We start from the raw sequence: 27,670 nt of genomic DNA, 5'->3' as shown, positions 1-27,670 counted from the left end.
GAATGATATTGGAACAAGTTGAGCTGAACACACATATCTACCTTCTCTTCCAACCAAACTCCCTTGAAATTACAGAAAAAACTACTTTAATAAGAAAATATGCCATCCTGAAAATTGAAATGTTGAGGAATTCTTAAACGATAGAAAGTGGTTTGGTGAAAACAAAAGAATAGAGAAAATCTACAGCCAAACCTGGCAGAGGAGAAAATAATTTTCAAACGAGCATGAAAGAGCAAGACCAGACATGTTCCAAAGATTAAAGACATGAGAAAACACGTGGGTAATTAAGTAAAAAACTATCTTGGAAATACCTTGGCCAGATATGTTTTCTCTTCTGCTCACACCAAGCCACATATTGCCCTGGTTTTACCCTTGATCTAAAATGTTAAAACCCCTTCCCCAAGGAAGAAACTTTTATGAATAGACTCTACATAGGTCAACAACAGGCAGACAAGGATAAAGATAAATATGTATAGAAAGCTAAAGCATCTGGAAATAACACAATAAAAGAAGTTTACAAAACTCAAGAAGTAATAATCAAGGGAAAAGAATAAATCAGCAAACAGGAGAAAACTTTAAAAGATGTTAAAGATTTGAATACCATAAAACAAGAATAAGTCATTATTTTAAGAACTTTTAGATATCTTAGAAAATAAAAATAAATGCAGGAGAGATGCCTGGTTTTGGTTCTGGCATGTAAAGAGCCTGAAAGTCACCATTCCCGTCCTTACAACAAGAAAAAGCTGGGGAAACTTACAATGCATGACTTTTCTTGGATTTTCCGATATTACAAGGCAAACTGCTGCCCCCAAATCTGGTGAGACAGGTGCATCCAATGACATACAGCAACCAAGATCTGCTTACAAGAATCAGAAGCCACTGGAGCCATAAACTGGTAGGAACACTTAAACGGTAATTCTGATGAACTGCTGGAGGTTGAGAGGAGACTAGTGTCAGAATAAGAAATTCCTAAGGGTCACAGTCTTAGTATTTTTATGGGCTTTCCCTATAGGAACTCTACCAGGTTCTCACTAGGAGGATGCAAAAAAGATCCCCTCCTGTCTCAGGCAGGGGCTATGAAGGAGTAACCAACCATTGTGAAACATGCTGAGAGCCTTTTCCATAACAAAAGCCTACTTTCCAGAGGAAAACATTTTGCTGGAGAACAATTCTGAAAACTTTATTCCAGTTGGAGGAAAGGAAGTCCGACCCCCTCCAATTTCTTCTAGCTTTCCTGTTTCACCTAAGGGGAGAGGGGGGAAATACAACAACTGACAGTCAACATGGGACAGAGCTTCCGTGTAGACTGGGAACACTATAGGCAGGGAAGGAAGCAAGGAGGAAAAAGCTATACCACTAGAGAAACACCTGTGAAGGTCACAGCCATGAGACGTAGGCCCACTTAAAATCTGAGACTTAATCAAAAGATTATAAAATAATGGTCCTCCTTCTCCACAGCGTAACATCACACAAATGAGGCTCAGGTATAACAGTGGATTATAGGTGAAAAAATTGCAAGAAATGCTCTCTCTGAGGAACAGAAAATAGGAAAGTTTCAAAGTCAGGAGTAGAAGCCAAAAAAAAACCAAGTACGCCTTGGAATTTGAAGCGTGTTACCTGTAGCTACAACAAACATTAAACACAACTCAACTCCTAACTAGATTAACATAAATTCTCACACTAAAGGCCTATTCACCTTAGTTCCCATTACCTGATACAAAATGCCCAACTTTCAGCAAGAAATTACAAGACACGCCAAAAGACAAGGAAAAAACCCACAGTCTGAAGAAACAAAACAACCCTCAGAACAACAGACACAGATGTTGGAACTACTGGGTAGGGAATTTGAAGTAACGATGACTAATACACTAAGGGCTCTAATGCATAAAGCAGATAACATAAAAGAACAGATACATAGGCAAACAGACAGAACTCTAGGCAGATAGACAGAACTCTAAGAATCAAAAGGAAACGCTACAAACAAAAAACAGTAACAGAAAAGAATGCCTTCAACGGGCTCATCAGTAGACTTGATATGGTTGAGGAAAGAACCAGTCAACTTGAAGATAGGTCAAAGAAAACTTCCCAAACTGAAATGAAAAGTGGAAAAAACAAAACAAACAAACAAAAAATCCAGAAACTGTAAGATAGTATCAAAAGGTATAACACATGGCTAACTGAAATGCCAGAGGAGAAGAAAGAGAGAATGGAGCAGAAGAAATATTTAAATAATGCCCAAGAACTTTCCAAAAACTAATGACAAGCACCAAACCACAGATCCAGGAGGCTCAGAGAAACCAAATAAGAAAAATATTTTAAAAATTCATACCTAAAACATATATTCAAACTGCTGAAAACCATGGAGAAAGAGAAATTCTTGAAAGAAGTCAGAGGGGGAAAAAAAAAAATCACCTACCTGCAGAGAAACAATGAAAATTACAATGAACTTCTTGTCAGAAACCACATAAGAGAGTACAATGAAATATTTAGTGTTGAAAGAAAAAAAAATAACCACCAACCTTGAATTCTATATCCAGCAAAACTACCCTTCAAAAGTAAAGGAGAAAGAAACACTTTGTCAGCAAACAAAAACAGAGAATTCATTGCCATCTGACCTGCCCTGAAAGAGATGTTAAAAGAAAGTCTTCAGGAGGAAGAAAAATGAAATAGGCCAGAAACTTGGGTCTACATAAAGGAAAAGTGTGAGAAAAGGAATAAATGGAGGTAAGATAAAAATCTTTTATTTTTCTTGATTGAGTTAAAAGCTAACTATTTGCTTAGAGCAATAATATGGATAAGTGAAATGAATGACTACAATACACAAGGGATGGGAAGGAGGAATTGGGAATACTGTTATAAAATACTTGTAGTACAAGTGAAGTGTTAATAGTGTTATTTGAAGATGGACTTAAATTAGTTTAAAATGTTTATTGTAAAATCTAGGGCAACTACTAAAAAAATATTAAAAGAAGTAAAACTGACACACAAATAAAGGAGATGAAATAGAATCATATAAAATACTCAAAACCATAAAAGGCAGAAAAAAGAGAGGGGAAAGAAACAAAAATGCAATGCATAGTAAGAAAACAGAAACACAGAAGATATTAATCTGACCACAGTAATAATCATATTAAATGTAAATAGTCTAAATACATCTGTTAAATGACAGGCTGTCAGAATGGATTAAAAAAAAACAAGACACACAACTACACATTGTCTATAAGAAACTCACTTTAAACAAACAAATTCAGATAGATTAAAAGTAAAGAGATAATTACCTCACACCCATCAGAATGGCTACTATAAAATAACAACAACAACAAAACAGAAAGTAACAAAGTATTGGTAAGGATGTAGAGAAAATGGAACCCTTGTTTACTGCTGATGAGAATGTAAAATAGTAGAATGGTATAGCTACTGTGGAAAACAGTACAGAGGTTCCTCAAAAAAATTAAAAATAGAATTCAGGGCTTCCCTGGTGGCGCAGTGGTTGAGAGTCCGCCTGCCGATGCAGGGGACACGGGTTCGAGCCCTGCTCTGGGAGGATCCCACATGCCGCGGAGCAACTAGGCCCGTGAGCCACAACTACTGAGCCTGCGCGTCTGGAGCCTGTGCTCCGCAACAAGAGAGGCCGTGATAGTGAGAGGCCCGCGCACCGCGATGAAGAGTGGCCCCCACTTGCTGCAACTAGAGAAAGCCCTTGCACAGAAACGAAGACCCAACACAGCAAAAATAAATTAATTAATCAACTCCTACCCCCAACATCTAAAAAAAAAAAAAAATAGAATTCATATGATCCAGCAACTCCACTTCTGGGTATATACCCAAAAGAACTGAAAGCAGGGTCTCAAAGAGATATTTGTACACCCATGTTCACAGCAGCATTATCCATAATAATGAAAATGTGGAAGCAGCCCAAGTGTCCGTTGGTGGATGAACAGATAAGCAAAAATGTGGTAAACATGTACCATGGAATATTGCTCAGTTTTAAAAGGCAGGAAATTCTGACATATGCTACAACATGGATGAAGCTTGAGGACATTATGCTAAGTGAAATAAGGCAGTCACAAAAAGACAAAGATTATGTAAAATTTCTGTTTGCCAAGGTGAAAAGAGTTCTGGAGATGGACGGTGGTGATGGTTGCACGGCAGTATGAATGCCAACAAACTGTGCACTTTAAAATGGTTAAGACAGTAAACTTTATATGTATTTTACCACAATAAAAAATTGGGAAAAAACACTTGCAGAAGATAAGATAGAGACAAGGAAGAAGAGGACAAGAATAGCTAGAACAAAAAACCAAATTCTAGTTTAGGATAATATTCAAGGGATGAAGCAGCCATGAACAGGAAGCAGATTACAAATTCTCTTCTTAAGCACTGTCAAAGGAGGCTGAGTTACAAACATCTTTTTGTTATGGATTAGAACAATGACTTCAAAATTTTGAGTAGGAGGATCCCTTTTTACATAAACATTTTTTTTTTTTTTTGCGGTACGCGGGCCTCTCACTGTTGTGGCCTCTCCCGTTGCAGAGCACAGGCTCCGGACGCACAGACTCAGCGGCCATGGCTCACGGGCCTAGCTGCTCCGCAGCATGTGGGATCTTCCCGGACCGGGGCACGAACCCATGTCTCCTGCATCGGCAGGCGGACTCTCAACCACTGTGCCACCAGGGAAGCCCCATAAACATATTTTTGAAGAACTTCATGTGTTAGTGGTTATTGTTTAAATATCTTTTCTTTATAAGACCACATAATTAAAGGTTACAATGAATTCAGTGGAAAAAAAAGTAAAGAGATGGAAAATGATATACAATGATAACACTAATCAAAAGAAAGCTGGAACAGCTAGCTGTATTAATTTTAGACAAAGCGGACTTCAGAAAAAGGAAGATTGCCAGGGATAAAAAGGGATATTACACAATAATAAGGTTTTCAATTCTCCAAGATGACATAACAATCCTAAATGCATATGCATCCAACAAAAGAGTGCCAAAATATATGAGGCAAAAATTGATAGAACTGCAAGGAGAAATAGGTAAATTCACTATTAAAGTTGGAGAGCTTAAACACCCTTCTGTCAGTAAATTACAGATCAAGCAGGAAGAAAATAAGTAAGGATATACATGATCTGAAGAGCATCATCAATCAACTTGATCTAATTGACATTTATAAAACATTCCAACCAACAATAGCAGAATGCACATTGTTCTTAAACTTAGATAAAAATTTACCAAGAGAGACAACATGTGGGCCATGAAACACATTTTAACAAATTTAAGAGAATAGAAATCACACAAAGTATGTTCTCTGACCACAATGGGGTTCAACTAGAAATAAGTAACAGAAATAAATGTAAACCCCCCAAATATTTGGAAATAAACACACATCTAAATAATCCATGGATGAAAGAGTCACAGGGAAAATGAAAAGATACTTTGAGTTGAATGAAAAATACAACTTATACAAATTTCTGGGATGCAACAAAAGTACTGAGGGAAATTGATAGCATTAATGCACATATTAGAAAAAGAAAAAACATCTACAATCTATAACCTAAGTTTCCACCTCAGGAAACTAGAGAAAGAAGAGTAAATTAAACCTAAAACAAGCAGAAGAAAGGAAATAATACAAATTAGAGCAGCAAGTAATGAAAATGAAAACAGGAAAACAACAGAAAAAGTAAGACTAAAAGCTGCATATTTGAAAATATCAGCAAATCAAGGAATCTCTCTAGCCAGGTGACAAGAAAACAAAGCTGCAAATCACTGATAATGGATATGAAAGAGGGGCCATCACTACTGATCTCATAGGCATTAAAAGTATAATAAAGGAATACAGATCTTCCTCGACTTACAATGGGGTTAGGTCCTGATAAACCCATTCTAAGTTGAAACTACTGTAGGTCAAAAATACATTTAATATGCCTAACCTACCGGACATCATAGCTAAGCCTAGCCTACCTTAAACGTGCTCAGAACTTTTACCTCAGCCTAAGTTGGACAAATTCATCTAACACAAAGACTAGTTTATAATAAAGTGTAGAATATCTCATGTCATTTGCTAGATACTGTAATAAAAGTGAAAACCTGAGTGGCTATATGGGTAACAGAATGATTGTAAACGTACTGGTTGTTTACCCTTGTGACTGCATGGCTGACTGGGAGCTGTGGCTTGCTGCTGCTGCCCAGCATCATAAGAGAGTATCGTGTGGCACACTGCTAGCCTGGGAAGAGATCAAAATTCAAAATTCGACATACAGTTTCTACTGAATGTGTATTACTTTTGCACCACTGTAAAGTCGAAAAATCTTAAGTTGGGGACTGTCTGTACTTCAAACTCCATGCCCATAGAATTAAGAAAACAGACCAATTCCTTGAAATATATAAATTATGAAGACTCACACAATTAGAAATAGATAACCTCAGTAGCCCTATATCTATTAAAGAAACTGAGTCAATAATTAAAAGCCTTCCGTAAAGAAAGAACCGGCCCCAGATGGTTTCACTGGTGAATTCTACCAAACACTCAAAGGATAAACAATATGAATTCTCCAGAATCTCTCGGAGAAAACAGAAACAGAATACTTCCTAAGTCATTCTATAGAGAAAGCATTATCCTAATATCAACACCACATAGATACTGCCGGAAAACTACAGGCCAATATATCTCATGAACACAGATGCAAAAATCCTTGAGAAAATATTAGCAAGCAAGCAAACAAATAAGTAAATAAATGGGGGGAGAACAGACAAATCTCCTGTGCAGAAAACCTGCAAATAGTTTATGTACTCTGCTATAAGAAGGTGGAGCATAGCTCCCTACTCCTTAAGTGTGGGCTGTGTACCATGACTTGCTTCCAAAATGTATAGTATGGAAAAGGGAAAAAGGAGTCACTTCACAGTGGACATACCTGTCAAACACTACCTCAGCCAGGTGATCAGGGTCAACACACACAGTGATCAGTCATGTTGATAGTACATACCTTGATATGATGTGATGAGAATGGAAATTTACCTCTTTGGTCCTCCTCCCCAAAACCCATATTCCTAGTATAATCATGAGAAAAATATCAGGCAAATCTTAACTGAAGGACATTCTACAAAATACTTGACCAGTGCTCCTTGAAACTTATCAAAAACAAGGAAAGTCTGAGAAACTACCACCGCCAAGAAGGGTCTAATGAGATGTGATGACTAAATGTAATGTGGTAGTCTGGATAGGATCCTGAAACAGAAAAAGGGTATTAGATAAATACTAAGGAGCTCTGAATAAAGTATGATCTTTAGTTAATAAGAAAAAGTATCAGTGTTGTTTAATTGTGCCAACTATATCTTACTAATGTAAGACATTAACAGTAGGGGAAATGGCATGGAATGTAGGGGAACTCCTTATACTATTTTCATAACTTTGCTATAAATCTAAAACTAAAATCTAAAATAAAAAGCTTATTAAAAATATAAGCAGATAAGCATACTGGACTCAAAGATAAAATTAGTGGACTAGAAAGTAATTCTAGGGATTTTGCCAGAAAAAAAACACTTAAGAAGTGGCATGTAAAGGGAAAGTTTAAGAGGAGTTAACAGAATAAGCAGCAAGAGCAACAAATGTCAAATACATACCATCATAAAAATTTTCCGGACCTAAACAGATGTCTGTTTTAAAGGGACCACTCAACACTGGACAATATGAATTGGGAGTGGAGGAAGAAAGAAATCAGCATCATGAAACTGCAGAATTCAAAGGGTAAAAATTCTAAAAGCTTACAGAGAGTAAAGCTTTAGACTATTATTTAAAGATGAACAAGAAAGAGTCCCAACAGTATGCCAAAATACAATGAAAGCTTAAAAGAGAGCAAATAATACATTTTCAAATATGCAGTCTTGAAAATTTACTTCTCACACATCCTTTCTGAAAAATTTACTGTAACATATACTTTAGAAAAATAAATTAAAAACAACAATTCCAAGAAAGTATAAATTGTAATCCAAAGAATATAACTGGGGGGAAGGTACAATATATGAGCAAGAAGGCAGTGAAAGCAGCGTGATAAAGTTTTTTAATTATCTGGTGAGGGGAAAGATATCATGGTTAACCCTAAGTGCTGCTAGGGAAAAATATGGGTAAATATCAATATGTATGCCAAATTTCAAGGATAACTATTTGAAAAATAGAAACAAATTAAGGTGGGTTGGCAGGACTCATACAGATGATAAGTGTAAACCTGTCTATAGTCAATAACCATAAAATAAAAGGAGAACAGAAGTTTGAAAATGAAAGACTAGAAAATATACATCAGGCAATGCTATTAAAAAGAAAGCAGGTATAGTAGTGTCAGTATCAGACGAAACACAGTTGAAGGCAACAAGAATTAGGGCTTTCAATGAGTGTTCCCTGTTGATAAAATAAATACCATGTTGTTTTGATTCTAAGATGCACTTTTTCCACATTTTAACATGTCTGAAATCAGGATGCATCTTATAATCCATGGTGTCTTAGATTTGATGAAACACAGTAATCCACCAGGAAGATTATGATTCCTAATGCATTGACAATATAGTTTCTGAATATATAAAGCAATAATAGTTAGAAACATAAGAGCTGAATAAATCTACAATCATACCTTTCTCAGAAATATATTTTCTTAGAAATTGGCAGATTCAGTAGACAAAAATTAGGTGAAGCTCTAAAGGATTTTACAACCATACTTAATAATGATCTAATATTTACGAACCATAATATCCAGCAAACATAACACCCATAGAACTGTCACCAAAAAACTGACCGTGCATTTTATCACAAAAAGAATCTCAAATTCCAATGAACTGAGAAATGCAGCCATCTGCTAACAGTAAGGGAACAGTGGATTTAAAATAACTGCTACACAGGGAAGGAGGAGGGAGTAGACTAGAAAAATTTAAAAGGATTTCCCAGCAGTCTGAGGCCCAAATGAAGCTGGTACTTATGAATTCAGTACTGGTCTTCCTGGTTGTGAGAGAATAACATACTCCAAAATAAAATAATTCAAAACTATCCAAATACCTGAAATGTCCATTAGCACCGTTGCTGAATAGCTAAGAAACTGGTTAGGGGCACAATGCAGTGTTAACACATACTCACAAAAATAGTTGGTTACGGGCTACTTATTTTGAGTATTCAGTTTCAAAGAAAGGGAATAGAGTTGCATGTGAATGTTCCCACAGACTTTAAAGCTCCCCCTCTGAGGAACTAAGTCCCAAAGGTAAAGCAGAACTAATCTGATACCAGAGGAAGGCACTCTATTGGACAGTTTTCATAGGCATATGTTCTGAAAAGCAGCCCTGGCAGTGAACTGCTGCTTTAAACAAATGACTTATATAAACAATTGAAGGAAGTTATAAAACAAAATGAACACAAAACATTCCTCCCATTCTTGTGTGCAGGAGAGATGTTTCAATTTTAAGGAAGTCATCTGACATTTTCCTGACATCAAAAGCACTCATTAAAAAAGGTGTGCCAGTTGCTGATGACGCACCTATCACAGCAGTGAGCCCAGAAAAAAGACAGCCTTCTCTCCTTTCATCCTAAATCAAAACGCTATCTTCTTAACAAGATTCCAAAACCCAAGAGGAAAGGAAAGACAAAATGTGTAAAGGTATTTCTGCTCATTACCCACTTAGACTAACAAAAAGGGAAAACTGACTTTGTTCCAGTGTGCTTAATGATTAACATTAACTCTAATCATAACCAATTTTCCAAGACATTTGAGTATTAGCATTTTCTAAAATTCAGATTCAGAAGTCAAAAGTCTAACAGTTTTTATTTCCTCTGATTGTGTAAAAAGTAATAGAATACAAGTAGTACCTAATCCAAATCTTTAACAAAACTACTTGACAAGAAACTACATCTACTCAAATTTGTAAAGGGGTGTAAACTGAAGAGGAGCTCTAAAAATTAGGAGACAATTGTCATCAGACTAGAATCCAGCTAAAAAGTCAGGAAACGGTCAGGAAGAAACTGTGTAAGAGGAAACTCAGAGAGTAATTCTGCTGGTGAACAAAGGCTGTTTCTTAAAATATGCACACAGCTAAAATATTAGGACGTTATAGTAGTTACGAGGCAGTAGTAGCATTTAAGATGCTAATACTATAGACACAATTTCTCAAAATGTGTATCAAATTATACTATACATTTTATGTCTGGTGATCTCTTAAGCATGCATCAATCAGGAGGTATTCTCAACATCAACAACACTAAAATCTAACATGAAAAACACTCTGATCCAGTACTGAAACTATATGAAATCAAGGCTATAAGCAGCCAGATGGTCAGTGATGTCTTTTAGACCCAAATGATATTCTGCCAACTCTGACATTACTGTGTAATTTAGCATCTTTTAAACATAGCTACCAATTAAAAGATATTCAGACATACTATCTTCCTTCTGGTGTTTTAGCACTGCATAATGAATTCTTTCTTTATAACAAAATAATAGGGACAATTCAAATTCAAGCCTGCTCTTTGATAATCTCTAAATCCATTTTGTGTCCAGAAAGGTCATCTGCAAAACTTCTACTTAACTGCTAAACACCAAAAATTGTAATTAAGGCACTAAATTATTACCTGGACCTCACAAGTCCTGGTCTTAAATTCGTGACTTTTGATATAGATGAAATGTTAAACATTAAACAAACTAATCATACTTTAATTTCTATTTCTACCTCCCCAGAACTATCTAAAAACAGAGCAGCAATTATAGCACAACTCAACAGTAATGGGGACAAACTTTCCTAACCTAAGTAGGCTAAGATCATAACCTTGATTTATACAGAGAATCTCTCTACTTGTATTTAGTGTAAAACTTCAATTTTTTCCTCTCCCTTATCTTAAATATCCAAAAAAATCACAAACCTTGTTCTACCTTCTTTGTAGAAACATCCAGCTGACATTTAACAAATATTTACCATGTATGAGCCATTGAGGGATAAAAAGAATTTCTCTTTCCACTGTCACCACCTAGTTGAGGGTCTCAAACATCACATCTGATTTGGTAGAAAATTCTCCTAACCAGTATCACAGATACCATTATTTTTCTCTCTAAACGCATTCAAACACATTTCAAATACACTAATCCTCCTAAAGTGCTACTGTTTCTTCATGTACCTGAAAATTGCTAGGGTCTTCCAGCTACTCAAAAAATTCCAACCTTTTGACTTGGTATTAAATAATCTGGTTTAGACACATCTTCCAGGATGTACAATCTTGTATTTATACTTTTCTGAGAACGCTGAACTGTACTGCTTTCTATTGTTCAAATGCAGTTTGAGTCTTCTTACTTTTACACCTGAAATGTCATTCTTTTTTCCCCTTTGTGTAACATGACCAATCTAAAATCCCATTCATCCTTCTATGCTCAGTTTAAATGCCATATTCTTCAAGAAGCCTTCCTTGTTTTTCATATCTAGCAGAAAGCATTTCTTCCCATTCAGAATTACAGTACCTCTTTGGCATTTAGCACAGCTTGTACTGCAGTTCTTTAGATTCATAATCCAAAACCTCTACCCTATTAACTATTTAGAACCTTTTAGATTCAATAAATTAGCAATAATTGGAGTGACTTTAGAACATATTGTCCACACCCAGATAACTTCGAGAGTGAAAAAAGGCACTTTTGGTAATTATGTTGGGACAACAGACATAAACTAGGACTGTCTCTGGCACACTAGATGCATGGTCATCCTTGCAAAATGATATACCTGACCAACGTTATCAATAAGTGTAATCACAGTAGACTGTAGATTTAAAAGACTAAACTTGAAATTAAAAGAACGTAAATGATCTCTGTCTTAAAAACATTAAACTAGGGACTTCCCTGGTGGCGCAGTGGTTAATAATCCGCCTGCCAATGCAGGGGACATGGGTTCGATCCCTGGTCCGGGAAGATCCCATATGTCATGGAGCAACTAAGCCCGTGTGCCACAACTACTGAGCCTGCACTCTAGAGCCCACGAGCTGCAACTACTGAGCTCGTGTGTCACAACCATTGAAGCCCGCATGCCTAGAGCCCGTGCTTGGCAACAAGAGAAGCCACCACAATGAGAAGCCCGCACATCACAACGAAGTGCGGCCCTTGCTTGTCGCTACTAGAGAAAGCCCGCGCGATGCAACGAAGACCCAATGCAGCCAAAAATAAATAAATAAAACATAAATAAATTTATTAAAGAAAAAATTAAACTTGCTTAAGTGACAGAAGTGAATTTTGAAACTAAAAACCTAATTATCAGTCCTAACTTTGATGCCAACTAGCTATGTGATATAAGGCAAGTCACTTAACTGAGTCTCCAGCTCAGCTAGACTAGATACTCAGGTCTCTAAGGTCCATCCCAGCTAGACTCTCCATGATTTTACATTACTTCTCCTGATGGCCTATATAGTAGGGTTAGTAACTATAAATCTCAATTTATTTACACAGTATGTATACTCAATAAAATACTTGTTGGTTTAACAAAACAAATTTGCTTTCAATATTTTAACAAATTATAGCTAACTGTCTTAGTATTTATATGACATGATTCATCTTCCAGGGAAAAAATGCTGTAATAGAAGATATTATATTTGGAGATAAGAAGATAAGCTATTTGGAGATAGTTACCAAATATTCTTAACAACCTATTTTTTTTCTCCCACAGCATTTTCTTTCAAGAAATAAAAACTCAGAAAGTTTTAAACTACCCTGAACAAAGTGAAAATCACTATGTATAGACCTGATTGCAATATTCCAAGTTTAATTTCCAATAGTTTTTATTTGGCTTTTCAAAATTTTACAGTAGTACATTGTTCTATACTCCTCATCTTCAGACTTTTCCAATTCTGCTCCTCAGATACAAGCACAATTAACAGATTGTTGTGTAGATCTTTAAAACTTTCTTACACATATAAGCATACATAAATCTTTATCCTACTCTCCTACCTGTTCCACCCAAGAAATCTTTTCTGCAACTTGCTTTATTAATAATAAAACTTAAGTATTTTTCCATCTCTACCTTATACAGATCTACATTATTAACAGGTACCTAGTATTCCATTGTATTCATGTATTTAATCAGCCCCTTATTGGTTGCATTGATTGGATTGCTTTCAGATTTATGCTAGTCTAACACAAGTATCTTTAAATATTTGGTAACTATACCTGCAAGATAAATTACTATAAAGAGAGTTATGTGATAAGAGGGTATGTGAATTCTAAATTACTAAACTGCATTTCAAAAAAATTTATATTGTCATCAAGAATGCAAAACACCAGTCTCCTCATCCGCAAGTCTGATGAGAATAAAGAAGTTAAAAAAAAAGGTAAACCTCTAAGTACCGACAAGTGCATAAAATACTGTTTGGTAAAATCACACAAAAATGATTTCACACCTTCAAATAAAAAGTTTATACATGAATGTGTGTATGTGTATATATAAGCATAAAACACACACACAGAGACTTCTCTAATGCTCAGGTCCCAACTAGCATATCCCATCAGAAAGGCCTCTCTATCCTATTTAAAGTAACTCCCAATATACCCTCAATAATTCTTTGTCAGAGCATTCTTTTTATTTCCTTTAAGTAGACACAAAAGCTGAATTATTCTGTTTATTTACTTGCTTAATGTCTGTCTCTGTTAATACAACAGAAGCACTATGAGGGCAGAGAATCATGTCTGCTTGTTAGCTATTTAATCCCTACCACTTAGGGCAATGGATATAGAATTTTATATCACATACAGAACTTTGTTCAACAAATATTTACTGAACAAATAAATACATATACAATGTTAACAAGGGCTATCTCTAGAAAGTGAGATTGGGGAAGGGTTAAAAGAAAGGTACAGTTACTTTTATTTCAGTCAATTATTCATTCTTATTTTTGACAATGAACATGTATTATGTTCATCTATTTCAGTGCCACGTTTAGTTTTATTTCAAATACCTTGCAATCTGGTCACATAGATCTTTTTTTTGTTTGTTTTACAAATTTAAATGATATAATTGAATATTAAATGGATTTCTGTTGTCTACTTTAAAAAAATCCTCAAACCTTGCTTCATGAAGTTAACCTTTTATATGCACTTTGATTTGGTTTAATGCCAACTACTGAATTCCCATTCAGTAGTTTGCCTTTGTATATTCTTTCAAATTACTATTACCTTAGGACTTCCCTGGTGGCGCAGTGGTTAAGAATCTGCCTGCCAATGCAGGAGACACGGGTGCGATCCCTGGTCCAGAAAGATCCCACATGCCGTGGAGCAACTAAGCCCGAGTGCCACAACTATTGAGCCTGTGCTCTAGAGCTTGCAAGCCGCAACTACTGAACCCACCCGCTGCAACTACTGAAGCCCGTGCACCTAAGAGTCCGTGCTCTGCAACAAGAGAAGCCACCGCAATGAGAAGCCTGCGCACCACAACGAAGAGTAGCCCCCACTAGCCGCAACTAGAGAAAGACCGTGCACAGCAACAAAGACCCAAAGCAGCCAAAAATAAATTTAAAAATTTAAAAAAATACTATTACCTTAAAGTTAGAGTACTTACAATTTACAAAATACTTCACAGATATTATTCTATTTGCCCCTCAGGTGTGTGCTATGCAGAGATTATTGTTTATACGTATAGACAAGAAAACCGATGCTCATAGAGATTACCTCATCTTAGTAGGGTTGGGACATAAAGCCAATACTTCAGATTTTGAGCACCAGGTTTGTTCTGTTACACACAGTGGCAGGTAACATAAAATTATTAGCTGGCAATGCCTTAATCTTTTTGCAAACAATGTATCTATTTATTTCAATACCTAGATAGAGTGTTCTGAAAAGCACCTTATATTTAATGCACCTATTTCTAAAACAACTGCATTTAACAGATTATTTGAGTGATGTGAGGCCTCAGAGATCATTTAATTCCTTAATTTTAAATAAAATTTAAAAATCACAGAATTTCAGTGCCCGATCCAATCACTCAGCAAGTTAATGGTAGATAAGAACCAGAACCCAGGCATTGACATTAGATGCATTTTCAGTATTAGAAAGTTCCTAGACATGGAATTCATGCTAAGAAGTCAAATTTCATCACAGTTGCCTTGAGTTAAAAGTTTTATTAAAGTTATAATTACTGCTACAAAAAAGAAAAATAACTGATTAAAATTTATCCTTTGATTAAAATCAACACCAACTCTCACACATTCTAGTGCTTCAGATTTAAAATATTCCACTAATGACTAACAATTTCCTGCTATCTAGCCAACTTTTAATCATGCCAGTTCATTAGTCACTTATTCCAGAACTTCTACTATTCAATATTTACCTCAGATACTATACGGAATTTTTTACAAATGTTTCTGGCAAAAAAAAAAAGTAAAGTTCAGTAACCTTATCTACCACAGCCATAATATCCTAGAAGTCATTTAATTAGTCGGTAAAATATGAATTTCCTTTACTAAAAACAAGTTCATATTACTCCCTTTTCACCAACCCATTTTCCCTTACTGGAACTAAAAAACTGCCAATTATCAGACTTGACATGAATGAATATACAAAGAAAAATCGTATTTGTGTTTTTATATCTCAGTCTTACATGATAGTTTTGGAATCTATTTTTAAATTCCAACTGACACAAAGAAAGGATAATAAAAAGTTAACAGACAAAAACACATTTTACCTTAATTCTTATTACTCATACTTGCAGTACTTAAATGCCAATACTTAAAAAAATCATTCAACAGATGATTATAAGACATAAAGTATATTAGCATAAAATGACATAATTTGAACTAGCAGCAAATAAAAATAATACTGTTATGTTGAGTTAAAATATTTTAAAAGCCACAATCTTCTAAAATCAAGAGCTGCTGTTCCTAAAAATGAATGAGTAAAGTTAAATACTAAAAAATGCATTTTAAATGTTTTAGTTAAGGAAGTATGTTTGACATCCAACTCAGAGAAACAGAGAATAGAATGGTGGTTGCCACGGGGTTGATGGATGGGGGAAAAGGGGAGATGCTGGTCAAAGGGTACAAACTTCTAGTTTAAGAGTTATAAGTTCTAGGGATGTAATGTACAGCATGGTGGCTATAGTTAACAATTCTGTAGTGTATACTTGGAAGTTGCTATGAGAACAGAACTTTAATGTTCTCACCGTAACAACAACAAAATGGTAATTACGTGAGGTAAAGGATGTGTTAACTAACTTTATTGTGGTAAACACTTTGCAATATATACATTCATCAAATCATCACATTGTACACCCATTGTTCATCTTAAACTTATACAATGTTTTATATGTCAGTTATACCTCAATAAAGCTGGGGGGGGAGGAAGTATGTTTGAGACATACTAATTCTCAAATTCTATTTCCCAATTTGATTAGAAATACTGTTTCCTAGTGTTGTTGCACAGATGTTTTATATATTTTAACTATAATTATGACATTTCATTTAATGTTCATAGGTGATAATTAACTTAAAAGCCATGCTGTCCAATTATATCACAGGCCAATTATGGCTGCTTGAAAGTACCTTCTTGCAGCCAAGCACTAGCCAAAGGCTGATGACACTTCCAAGAAGAACAAGAAAATTCCCTCTACAGGGCTTCCCTGGTGGCGCAGTGGTTGAGAGTCCGCCTGCCGATGCAGGGGACACGGGTTCGTGCCCTGGTCTGGGAAGATCCCACATGCCGTGGAGCGGCTGGGCCCATGAGCCATGGCCGCTGAGGCTGCGCGTCCGGAGCCTGTGCTCCGCAACGGGAGAGGCCACAATGGTGAGAGGCCCGCGTACCACAAAAAAAAAAAAGAAAAGAAAGAAAATTCCCTCTACAGAAATAATACTGTGTCAAAGATGCTCAAATACTTTCAGATTATTACTAAACAAGGTACGGGAAGATAAGCACCATCACAACAGGTTTTTTTCCACTTTCCATAATTTACTCCATGGTGCTTCTAGTGCCTAAGTGTCGCAGAGGTAGCCATGAAGACGTGCTAGCAAACTCTCTAGTTCGTAATTCTTCACTCACAGCTCCTCCTTGGAGTCAGTCGCCTTTGCGCATCTCCTAGTTATCCACATACTGTGTTTGACTTTCTTCTCGTGTCCTTTTATCTTCACCCTCCTGCCTTCTTCTGCCTTTTTCCACCTACCCACACTTATTTATAACATTTTTAAAAAAAAATAAATTTATGTATTTATTTTGGGGGCTGTGTTGGGTCTTCGTTGCTGTGCACGGGCTTTCTCTAGTTGTGGCGAGTGGGGGCTACTCTTCGTTGCCGAGCGCGGGCTTCTCACTGCGGAGGCTTCTCTTGTTGCGAAGCATGGGCTCTAGGCGTGTGGGCTTCAGTAGTTGTGGCTCACGGGCTCAGTAGTTGTGGCTCGCAGGCTCTAGAGTGCAGGCTCAGTAGTGGTGGCGCACAGGCTTAGTTGCTCTGTGGCATGTGGGATCTTCACAGATCAGGACTTGAACCCATATCCCCTGCATTGGCAGGTGGGTTCTTAACCACTGCGCCACCAGGGAAGACACTACCCACTTATTTAAATTTAGAAAGTTTTAAGTGAAACAGACTTTCACTGACCAGAAATAACTCAGAATCACAAACTATCAGGACTGAAAGATACGTATCATACAGTCCAGTGTTTGGCAAACTTTTTTCTATAAAGGGCCAGAGAGTTAATGTTTTAGGCTTTGTGGGGCATATGGTCTCTGTCTAAACTACTCACTTCTGCCATTATAGAGTGAAAATGACTACAGACCGAACATAGACAATCTGTGAACAAATGTGTGTGGCTGTGTCCAATAAAATTTATGCACAAAACCAGGAGGTTGGCTGGATATGGCCTGTGGGGCACCGTTTGCCAACCTTACTCTTGTCCATCCTCTGGTGAATAGCCCTACATCAACAATTCCCTAATTGCACCCTTTAAGATGTTAATGAGTCTATTAAAAAAAAAAAAAACAAACTCCATGGTCAAATAGATTTGAGAAATGCTATATATACTCTTGGAGATTCACAATGCTATGAACACAAAGGAAAAAAGGCTACAAGTGGGCCAGTCTCCATCCTGCTCCTGCAGGCTGCTTGTCCCTCTAGTCCTTGTCTCACTAAATCAAAGGTATCAGTGAGGTCTACCAAAATTTGCTCTGTTTACTTCCTACCACACAGCCCAACTCTCTTGTGAAGGGAGTTATTTGTAACTCTTTCTTAACTTCTATCCATGATGTTTTTGGCAGAAAGTTCTCAAAATTATGTGTTTGGTGTCTTTTCTAAATTGCAGCACTGACTGAAAGATGGCTTTACTATTAAGTTAAAAAAGAAAAACCTTTACTGATTATAAAAGTAATACAGGGCTATTTTAGAAAACTGAGAAAATATCACTACCCAAAGATAACCATTGTTATCTTTCCCACCATTTTGGTGTGGGAATGTCTAAATGTGTACATACAATTTTTTCAACTAAATTTGGATTGTTATATATAATTTTGTATTTTACTTTACTACTTGACATTATATCCTGAGATTTTCCTGATATCATTAAAGAGTGTTCAAAGACATGGTTTTTAACGGTCAAACAGCTTTTCCATCATAAGGCTGTACTATACTTATTTTAACTACTTCCTCTATTTTGGTACATGTAAGTCATCTCCTACTCTTTCTCTCTTTATCCCTATCTTTTTCTTTTTTAATTGATAATGCTGATATTAATAGTCTTTGTCCAAATCTCTGATTCCTTCCTTAGGGAAAAATCCGAAAAGAACAATTAATGGGTTAAGTCAGTAATTTTTAAGATATAATTGTCAAAATGATTTTAGTAAATGATATAACAATTTACATTTTCACTAAGAGTAAAAGACACAAACATAATTATACCCTAACCAGTCATTAAAAATGAACATTATATTTCATTAAAATATATAAAATCTTTATTAGGTAAAAATGACATCTCACTAAAATGATTTAATTTTATATTTTTAAGTGAGGTGGAACATATGTCCTGTGTAGAAACTATCTTTATCTTTGCTCTATTGTGAATTATATGCTTATGTTAGTCACTTTATCACACCCATTTGTGTGCATTCTTGTTACATTCAGAACACTAAATTTCTGTAATTCTTATGATATTCTTCCCTAGCTTGTCTTCCTTTAAAGTATTTCTCATACTTTACATACAAAACGTTTAAACTTTTATATCTTAAGATACCAACATTTTCATCTGTATTCTCTTTTATTTCTTTTATAAGTAAAAGTAAATGGTGATAGATTGGAAATAACCCAAATGCCTATTAACTGGTGAATGAATTAACAAATTGTGGTCTATTATAAATGGCGACACTCTTCTATCATCTTTTCAACCTTTTATGGATTTAATTTAAATTTTAACTCTATTTTATTTTGATATAAGGTAAATATATAATTTAATTCTTTCCAAATCACCAACAAATTGTCCATGTTCCATATAATGTATGATCCTTTCAATCTGCACTGATTTGTGATTTCACTTTTTCATACATTCAAAAATTGTGAAGTGTTATTTCTTCTACATAAGCTTCCTCTCCCACATTCTTTTAGGCCATCATTTTTTTTTTTTTTTTTTTTTTGTGGTATGCGGGCCTCTCACTGTTGTGGCCTCTCCTGTTGCGGAGCACAGGCTCCAGACACGCAGGCTCAGCAGCCATGGCTCACGGGCCCAGCCCCTCTGCGGCACGTGGATCTTCCTGGACCGGGGCACGAACCCGTGTCCCCTGCATCGGCAGGCGGACCCTCAACCACTGAGCCACCAGGGAAGCCCCTAGGCCATCGTATTTTTTAAATGATATACATAAGACTGAGAGTAAAGAGAAGATTTTTAAAAATCAGCAGGATAGATACAGGTTCTATTAGAAATAATTTAAATAACTGGAATTGATAAGGAAAAACCAGTAAGGGAATAAATTCTATCTTTAAGTAGATAAAATAAGACGTTGAGGTGTAAGTCCACATAAAATAGTGGTTGTTTACGGCAGAAACAAGAATGAACTCCTAACCGTTAAAAATTATATATAACATGGCAAAAAAATTATCAAAAGATAATAGTGATGGATCTACGGGGATCTTCAAGAGAATGTTCAGGGGTGAACTTCAGATGACTAAGACACTCCTCTGAAGGCAGAGAAATAAGACTTACAACGCCATTTACTGAAGAGAAAGTTAAGGAGTTTTAATTTTCAATAGTGTGAATGGCTACCACATGACAACTGGGGACACAGTAATCTCTACATACAAGAAAATAAAATATAGTTAGCTGCCTTCATTTATAGCAAGAGAAGAGTTCAGTTAAAAATCTTGAAATCTACCAAAACCAAAACTTGTTATTTTCTTCCTCAATCTCTTTTCTGAGCTTCTGACTTCCCTCTGACTCTAGACATTTTTTTTCTGGTTTTCTATTATAACTCAAACTCAACACATCTTAAATTGATGCTTTACCTCCCTAAACAAACCAGCTCTACTACCTTCCTTTTCAAAATTTTTGGCATAAAGTTGTTTCTAATATTCCCTTAAATCCTCTTAAAATCTACAGAATTTGTAATGATGTCCTCCCTTTCATCCCTGATTTGGTAATTTGTGTTTTTCTCGACCAGTCTGGTTAAATGTATTCCATTTAACATACTTTAATAATTAAAGTTCCTGTCTCATAGTTCCAATATCTGGGTCCCCTGAATTTGATTATATTTGATTGCTTTATCTTTCTACAATGAGTTGGAGTTCCCTTGCTTCTTATGTTCCTGTCCAATAATTTTTGACTGAATGCTGAGCATGATGTACAGAAAAGCAGAGGCTGATAATTATTACTTACACTTGGAAACTGGCATGTCTATTCTTCTGTCAAGCCATTAGTGTGGAAGAGTTTAGTCAATTTAGACAGGAATTAAACTTGGCACAGATTTTATTGTTCTTATAGCTACCTTCAGCACATCACAGGTTTCAAATTCTTCTACTGGTAGACTACCATTGTCTTGTGCTTAAGGTGAGAGATGAGGAGCCAGACAGTTTTTCTCAATTTTCCTATTTTCCTCGCAGCTTTCAACCATTCCTGTATACTTCTGCCACAGAGGGATCTCTATGTTCTTGACCTTCCCTGATCAGCAGAACGCTTTCGTATGGTGGTAGCCTCATGGCTGCGGCAGGTGGGATTTTCAGTTGTCTTGGTCCAGCCTCAGTATTAGATAGGCCCAGTGGCTCTCCTTCCTATGGCAGCCAAAATCTGCTTTGTACTTGTGTTGGTCTCTAGTAGTAGTTCCCTATTCTTCCTCCCGTGGTAAAAGACCTCTCCTAGGTATTGGTATAGGATTCTAGGGCCCCAAAGTTTTATGTACTTCTTTCAGAGGTAAAGGGTTTTTCTCTTCTACTCTTCCCCCAGCAGCAGTGGGTCTTTGCTTGTGTCCTGGGGAACAGAGGGTTCCTCCCCCAAGTAGTAGTTTTGCTTCTAATTCCCTCCAGGAATTTACGAAATAAGGTTTTCTGCCCCCTCTCCAATTGGTTTGAGGCTTAAGGGACTCTGAGTAAACAGGAGGGGCTTTGCACTTATGTTGCAGCAGCCGCAGATCACCTCCTTCACCTCTACTCCACCGAGGTAACTTTTCTCGAGTCCCTACCTTGCCCCCAGCCTTAATAGTGAGTATCCTTTGGAGCTCCAGGGAAATATATTTGCAAGCAAGTATGAACTCTCCTTTCATCTGAGGCCCCCAGAGATTCCAAGGTAGTCCATACTTAGTCTTTAATATTCAGTTAAAATTTTAGCTGATTTCTTATCCATTTTTATGACAGCCATCTCTTTCTCCTGTGTTCTACTAAAGGTGAAACAATTCATGATCCATTCTTTGGGAGAGGAGGGTTGTCCAATCCTTTCGAATTTAGGTTACTTGGTTGTTTTGCAAGCTCAGCTCTCTGATAAGCTCATAGAAATTATGGTTTTGTAGATCATCCAGCTTTTTATTGTAGGTTGAGTGGGGGATGTTCTGTGAACACTCTTTACAGCTTGAGTAGAACTTCCCTTCCACTTCAATTCAGCTTCCTTTTCTATTCTTGTAAAGGCATCACCATTCTTTCAGTCACCCAGATAAAACCTTATAAGTATATTTGATTTCTCTACAATATTGTTTAATATCCAATCAGTTGATAAAGTCTGAATTAGATAAATCACTACCATCTCTTAATTAGGATCCTTTCTATTTCTCTAGTACAGTACTACTTATTATTTCATCATTGTCTCTTACAGCAATATTCCTTCAACCACTCTGTCTTCTAATTAAACCTGACTTTGTCATCAGACTGCCCTACTACAGTATTGCTTTGACTGTTTATAACCAAGGCCATGATCAATCTGATCCTGTTCTGACTTTACAGGCCACCTTCCTACAGGAACAGATACTCTATTCTGTTTCCATACTGAGCCAGGTCCTCTTATTAACATCTGGAAATCTTATAATTTGAGGTCTATTACAAAGGAAGCACTTTCCATGAAAAAACTTCCCTGTTGACACAGAATTCCTCTCTTCTGAATTGTATGCTGCCTTATTTATACTATAAAAATAACACTTATTATGGACTAGTATTAATGTCATACACATCTCTTACAACATCATAAACCTCAGAAAGGCAGAGATCAGATCTTATAAACCGTTACAGTCTCTCTTTTAGTTTTCCCACATAAGTATTTATCTTACAAATTAAAATAGCAAAATTAATAATATGACATTTACTCTCCTTCCTAGAATCTGTGCATCCTTAATGCATCCTGACAAGGTCACTAAAAATTTTCACCAGCTCACAAAACATTGTCTGTTTTTGAAAGCTTGTTTCAAAAAAAATAAAACACACACTATGACTATAATTATTATGCCATCCAAGCATTTTCAGAGGAAAGTCCAGTTAGGATTAGTTTAGCATCCTCCTAGCAAAGCCACCATTTATACTGTTAGCATTAAATCTATAATGGTAATCACAAACACAAATATACTGAAGTCCGTTTATTTAGTTCCATGGAAATAACCCTAGGAGAGCCATGACATTTACTAAGGAAAAACACTGCCACTAATAAAAAGAAATAAGCCTATCTACCTCACTTATTCTGTTAATGCCTTATTTGGGAATCATACTCAGGCATTTTGCCAAAATGGAAAAGTGACATACTTCTACTATATCGTTTTCAATGTAAAGGGAAAGGTAAAACGACAGACAAACATAGGAAGAAAAAGAGCAGTTCTACTATTTTATGCCTTTTTATAACAGTACTCTGAAATACATTCTCAAGAAATAGCATATAAAAATCCTACATGCTATTTTAGTGAAAAGCCAGAGTAGCTTTGCCCATTAGTTTCCCTGATCACAATGCAACCGGAACTTAAATTTGAATGACACCCAATGAGATGTCTAAAGCAGCCTCTTTTTCATGCATTCTTGAGAAACACACAAAATGAAAAATGCTTTCCCTGCTAAAACAAATAGTACACCCAACAGTTATCCTTATCAATTTCATACAAAACTGTCATCCAACAGTTCAACTTCTAGTAATTTAGTATGAGAAAATAATCATATAAAGAAGTTCAGCATAGCCTCATTCATCATAGTAAAAAAACAGGAGACAGTTTAAATGCTAACCAATGGGGAATCATTTATATAAAACAAAGTGTATATTTACTATTCAACAATGAAAAATGTTGACACAGATCTATACTCACTGACATGGAAAGATGTTCACAGCATGCTGTTGCAAGAAAATAGGTTATAAAACCATATACACATCTGTGTGTGCTCATACGCAGTACTCCTAGATGGCAGGGTTTGAAGCATGTGCTTGTAATCAATTTATTGTCTTTCAGCTCCAAATTCATACTTTCCTGCCTGCTCTGCAAAAATGAAACCAGGCCCTTTACATATTTTTCCTTTGCTGACATGTGTTAAAACTTTATCAGTACAGGGTGCTGGTGAGTAGCTTCCCTCAATACCCCAACCCCACTGGTGGTTTTTTAGCAGAATACCTTCACTGAGACACCTCCTTGTGAACAGCTTTTGCCCAGCACAACAGACAGGAGGTTTTGAACAAGATTCTATGGGATGGCAGCACAGCAACTTCTCCATCATCCATTAAACCATGGCCACACCCTCTCTAACATGGTTTGGATCAGCCCTGAGAGGGGACTTTTCCTGAACATTCTCAGACTACGGGACGGGGCTGATCCTTATGTCTGCCATTCTTTTATATTCATTAGAATTCTCTTTACTCCTTACTAGCCAACCCCTTGCCACTCCAATCCCCGGTTACAGTTAATAATTTTTAATAAAGAATATTTAATTCTTTAGTTTTTGCTCAAACTACTGTGTGGTTTCCCCAGAATTGACCCTGACTGATGTGAGTTTTTTTTTCCCTTTTTACTTTTCAATGTTGTCTGAATTTATAATAAGCTTTTTTTTTTTCTTTTGCGGTACGCGGGCCTCTCACTGTCGTGGCCTCTTCCGTTGCAGAGCACAGGCTCCGGATGCGCAGGCTCAGCGGCCATGGCTCACGGGCCCAGCCGCTCTGCGGCATGTGGGATCTTCCTGGACCGGGGCACGAACCCGTGTCCCCTACATCGGCAGGCGGACTCTCAACCACTGTGCCACCAGGGAAGCTCTCTAAGCATTTTTTTGTGTGTGAAAATCAGAAAAGGCAAGTTTATTTTGGAAAAATTGAAGAAAAATTCACTAAACAAACATTAAAGTTTTTCTACTTTAATAGATCAGAAATATATTTGTAAGATTAAAATGACTGAAATCTGAAGAACATTCATTTGTGTACGACTATAAATGTTCAGTTTTTCTTTTCTTATACCAATTTCTTTTCAACATTATGCAAAATTGTGTTTCTAGGTCATTTAAAAAAACAGAAATGGGGCTTCCCTGGTGGCGCAGTGGTTGAGAGTCCGCCTGCCGATGCAGGGGACACGGGTTCATGCCCTGGTCCAGGAGGATCCCACATGCCGCGGAGCGGCTGGGCCCATGAGCCACGGCCGCTGAGCCTGTCCGTTCGGAGCCTGTGCTCCGCAACGGGAGAGGCCACAACAGTGAGAGGCCCGCGTACCACAAAAAAAAAAAAAACAAAACAGAAATGATTTAGACTGCTATTTTTTTCTCTCTTAGTTATGCCATATATTAGCCTTTACAAACAGGTTATTAATCATTAGATATCCTGGAATGACAGCTCCTGTGATAGGTCCTAGTTCCTCAAACACAGTCAGCCTCTTTCATCTTACTATTTCAGCCCCTCTTACCATGTTCAAGGATTATCAGTTGGGCTCCAGCTTGTGCATTTCCAACATCATTTTCAGCAATGCACTGATAGAACCCTTCATCTGATTTCACCAGACCCAAAACTTGAAGATTATGTTCCTTCTGAGGAAGAAAAACATAAATAAAATTTTATGATTTAACTGATAAACACTAGTTCAAAATCTCAAGGATATGCTCTTTCTGGAGAGGAAAAACAAGTAAAATTGTATGATTCAGTTACTGAATATTATCTACCTATGAATCTGTTAACTCAATTTTATTGACAAGATACTGACTCAAGTGACTAGAAAAGGAAACACTGTCATTAACAATTACGAACTCAATCCTTATAGAAAGTCTTATCTGCAATATATGCAAACTTACACCTTTGCTTGGAAAAATATCTGGCATGAAATACCATGTGACCATAGTGAGAGTCTGAATTTGTGAATTCAAGGCATTTTCTTAAGATTATCTCTAATATCAATAGTTCTAACAGATAAGTTAAATGAGGCCACATATATAAAAGCTTTTCTTAAACTACAAAGTACTAAATGAATGTCAACTATAGTTATTGTTATTGATATTTTTAAAAATAGTATGAAAATAATGATAAAAGAGTAAAAATGCTAATTTAACCATAACACGCTGCTTTTTAATTAGGGTTAAATACTTGTGAATTACTTTTTGTAACATATGAGATTACATACTTTAAAAATAGAAAATGTATTCCTATGAAGAATGAATTAGTTATATGAGAAATTTGTAATGAGACATTAAGTCTTGAACAACCATAATTACTTCTGATTATGTCTATGAATGTCAGGTATGCATCCTAATATATGTCATTAATCTTTATTACTAAAACCTAGATAATTCTGTTAACAGGATGTTAGATAATGATAATAATGACAGTGGATAATATTTACTAAGCATTTCCTATATACATATGAAGTAAAAAGAAATAATGACTGAGTCTTCCTAAGTAGATTTAAGGCTACTTATTTACTTTTGCTTTACTTTTTAAAAGAACCTTTATGTTTATTTTCACAACTGTCCAACACTGGGTCACCCTTATTTTGAAGGGTCTGGGCATCAGTATAAGAAAGACGGACTTCTGCTCCTTGAATAGAGAGCTATGAAGACAATTGGTACATGTGAATACACACATAGGATAATCATTACCCAGAAAGTGGTGGCGGCTGTGTTAAAGAGTGCTAGTACGTCCGAGTAGGACTAGACTGTTGGTTAGGAGATGTGGACTTCAGGCTGAGTTCCAACACTGACTTGCTCTGTGACCTTACATGAGCTACCAAAACATTTCTGGGCTCAGCTTTCTCATCAGTCAATGAAGAGATTATATTCTAAGCAAATTTTTCTATCTTCATCTTATATACACCATTTCATGTACTACAGATAACAGATCTCTTGGTGATTACATTTAAAGATATTTAAAGGTTTCAGAGATAAGTTTCTTTGAAAAATACTTACTACAATCTTAAAGTAATCACTTGGGATAACCATATCCCCATTCTTGACCCACTTCACAGTTGGAGTTGGCTTCCCAGTCACTTCACATTCAAATACAATATCCATAGATTCATGAGCATATATATTAGTAGGCTGCTTCAGGAATTCAGGTTGAGCTTTAAAACAGAAAGAAAATTAAGATATTAATAAAAATAAAAATAGGTAGCTATTTATATTTCAAGCAAATTTTAAAAATCATAGAATTCATAGGATTTTTAATTATTTGAGGCTTTCATACATTTTTAGAAAAACATAAGAAATACATACTTAAAATATGTTAGGAACATATCTTTAAAAATTAATATTCTGTCATAATTAACTGGCAGAATAATTATAACAATAATTTCTGAGTTTCTCTGTTGAGAAATATTTACTAAGTTGACTGTTTTGAAGAAAATGAAAATAGGAAAGTTCTAAGCTGTCCAAAAATTGAATATTGAAGTCTATTTCCCTAAGATTTAAATCACTTTAGAAAAGCCATGATTACAATTCAAAAAGAGCTGAGAAGACTGACATTATCTTCCTTTTCAGTCAGCTTGATGAGTAACAGAAAAACCCCAAAAATAATACAAATGTCACATCAGAGGCCTTAAATGGTTTACTTACAGAAACACACACACACTTCCATTAGTAACACCTTTCATTACATGCAATGGTTTTTAAGGGTGGGAGGCAGAGTGACAGAATCTTTGGGAAATAGTTAAATGTATTTGAAAAAGCTTGATTATCCCATTGTCTCCCTTTCCCCTTAACCCAAAGTTGTAAATCACTGACTCAAATAGATTCAGTAAGATTTTGAATTTAAAGGGTAAAAGTAGATCATCTAGTCCAACTTCCTACCTAATGCCATAATTTCCTAT

The 27,670-nt window shown here is 36.1% G+C and overlaps 1 protein-coding gene across 5 annotated transcripts in view; it reads right to left on the bottom strand.

Annotated features, from left to right (window-relative positions):
- Positions 1–27,670, bottom strand: part of NEO1 (neogenin 1) — a 246,175-nt gene that overhangs the window by 86,849 nt on the left and 131,656 nt on the right. For all 5 annotated transcript variants that reach the window (XM_081229240.1, XM_081229243.1, XM_081229241.1 and 2 more), the window contains exons 6-7: positions 26,772–26,926; positions 25,283–25,403 (exon numbers count right to left, since the gene is read on the bottom strand). In XM_081229240.1, the coding sequence (XP_081085366.1) occupies positions 25,283–25,403; positions 26,772–26,926 (276 nt within the window). The remainder of the gene's footprint in view (positions 1–25,282; positions 25,404–26,771; positions 26,927–27,670) is intronic.

The sequence above is a fragment of the Mesoplodon bidens genome, assembly GCF_964165515.1.
Source record: "Mesoplodon bidens genome assembly, chromosome: 3".
Classification (NCBI taxonomy): Eukaryota; Metazoa; Chordata; class Mammalia; order Artiodactyla; family Ziphiidae; genus Mesoplodon; species Mesoplodon bidens.
Note: the sequence above shows the minus strand (reverse complement) of the source record. Positions and strands in the feature narration are given on the sequence as shown.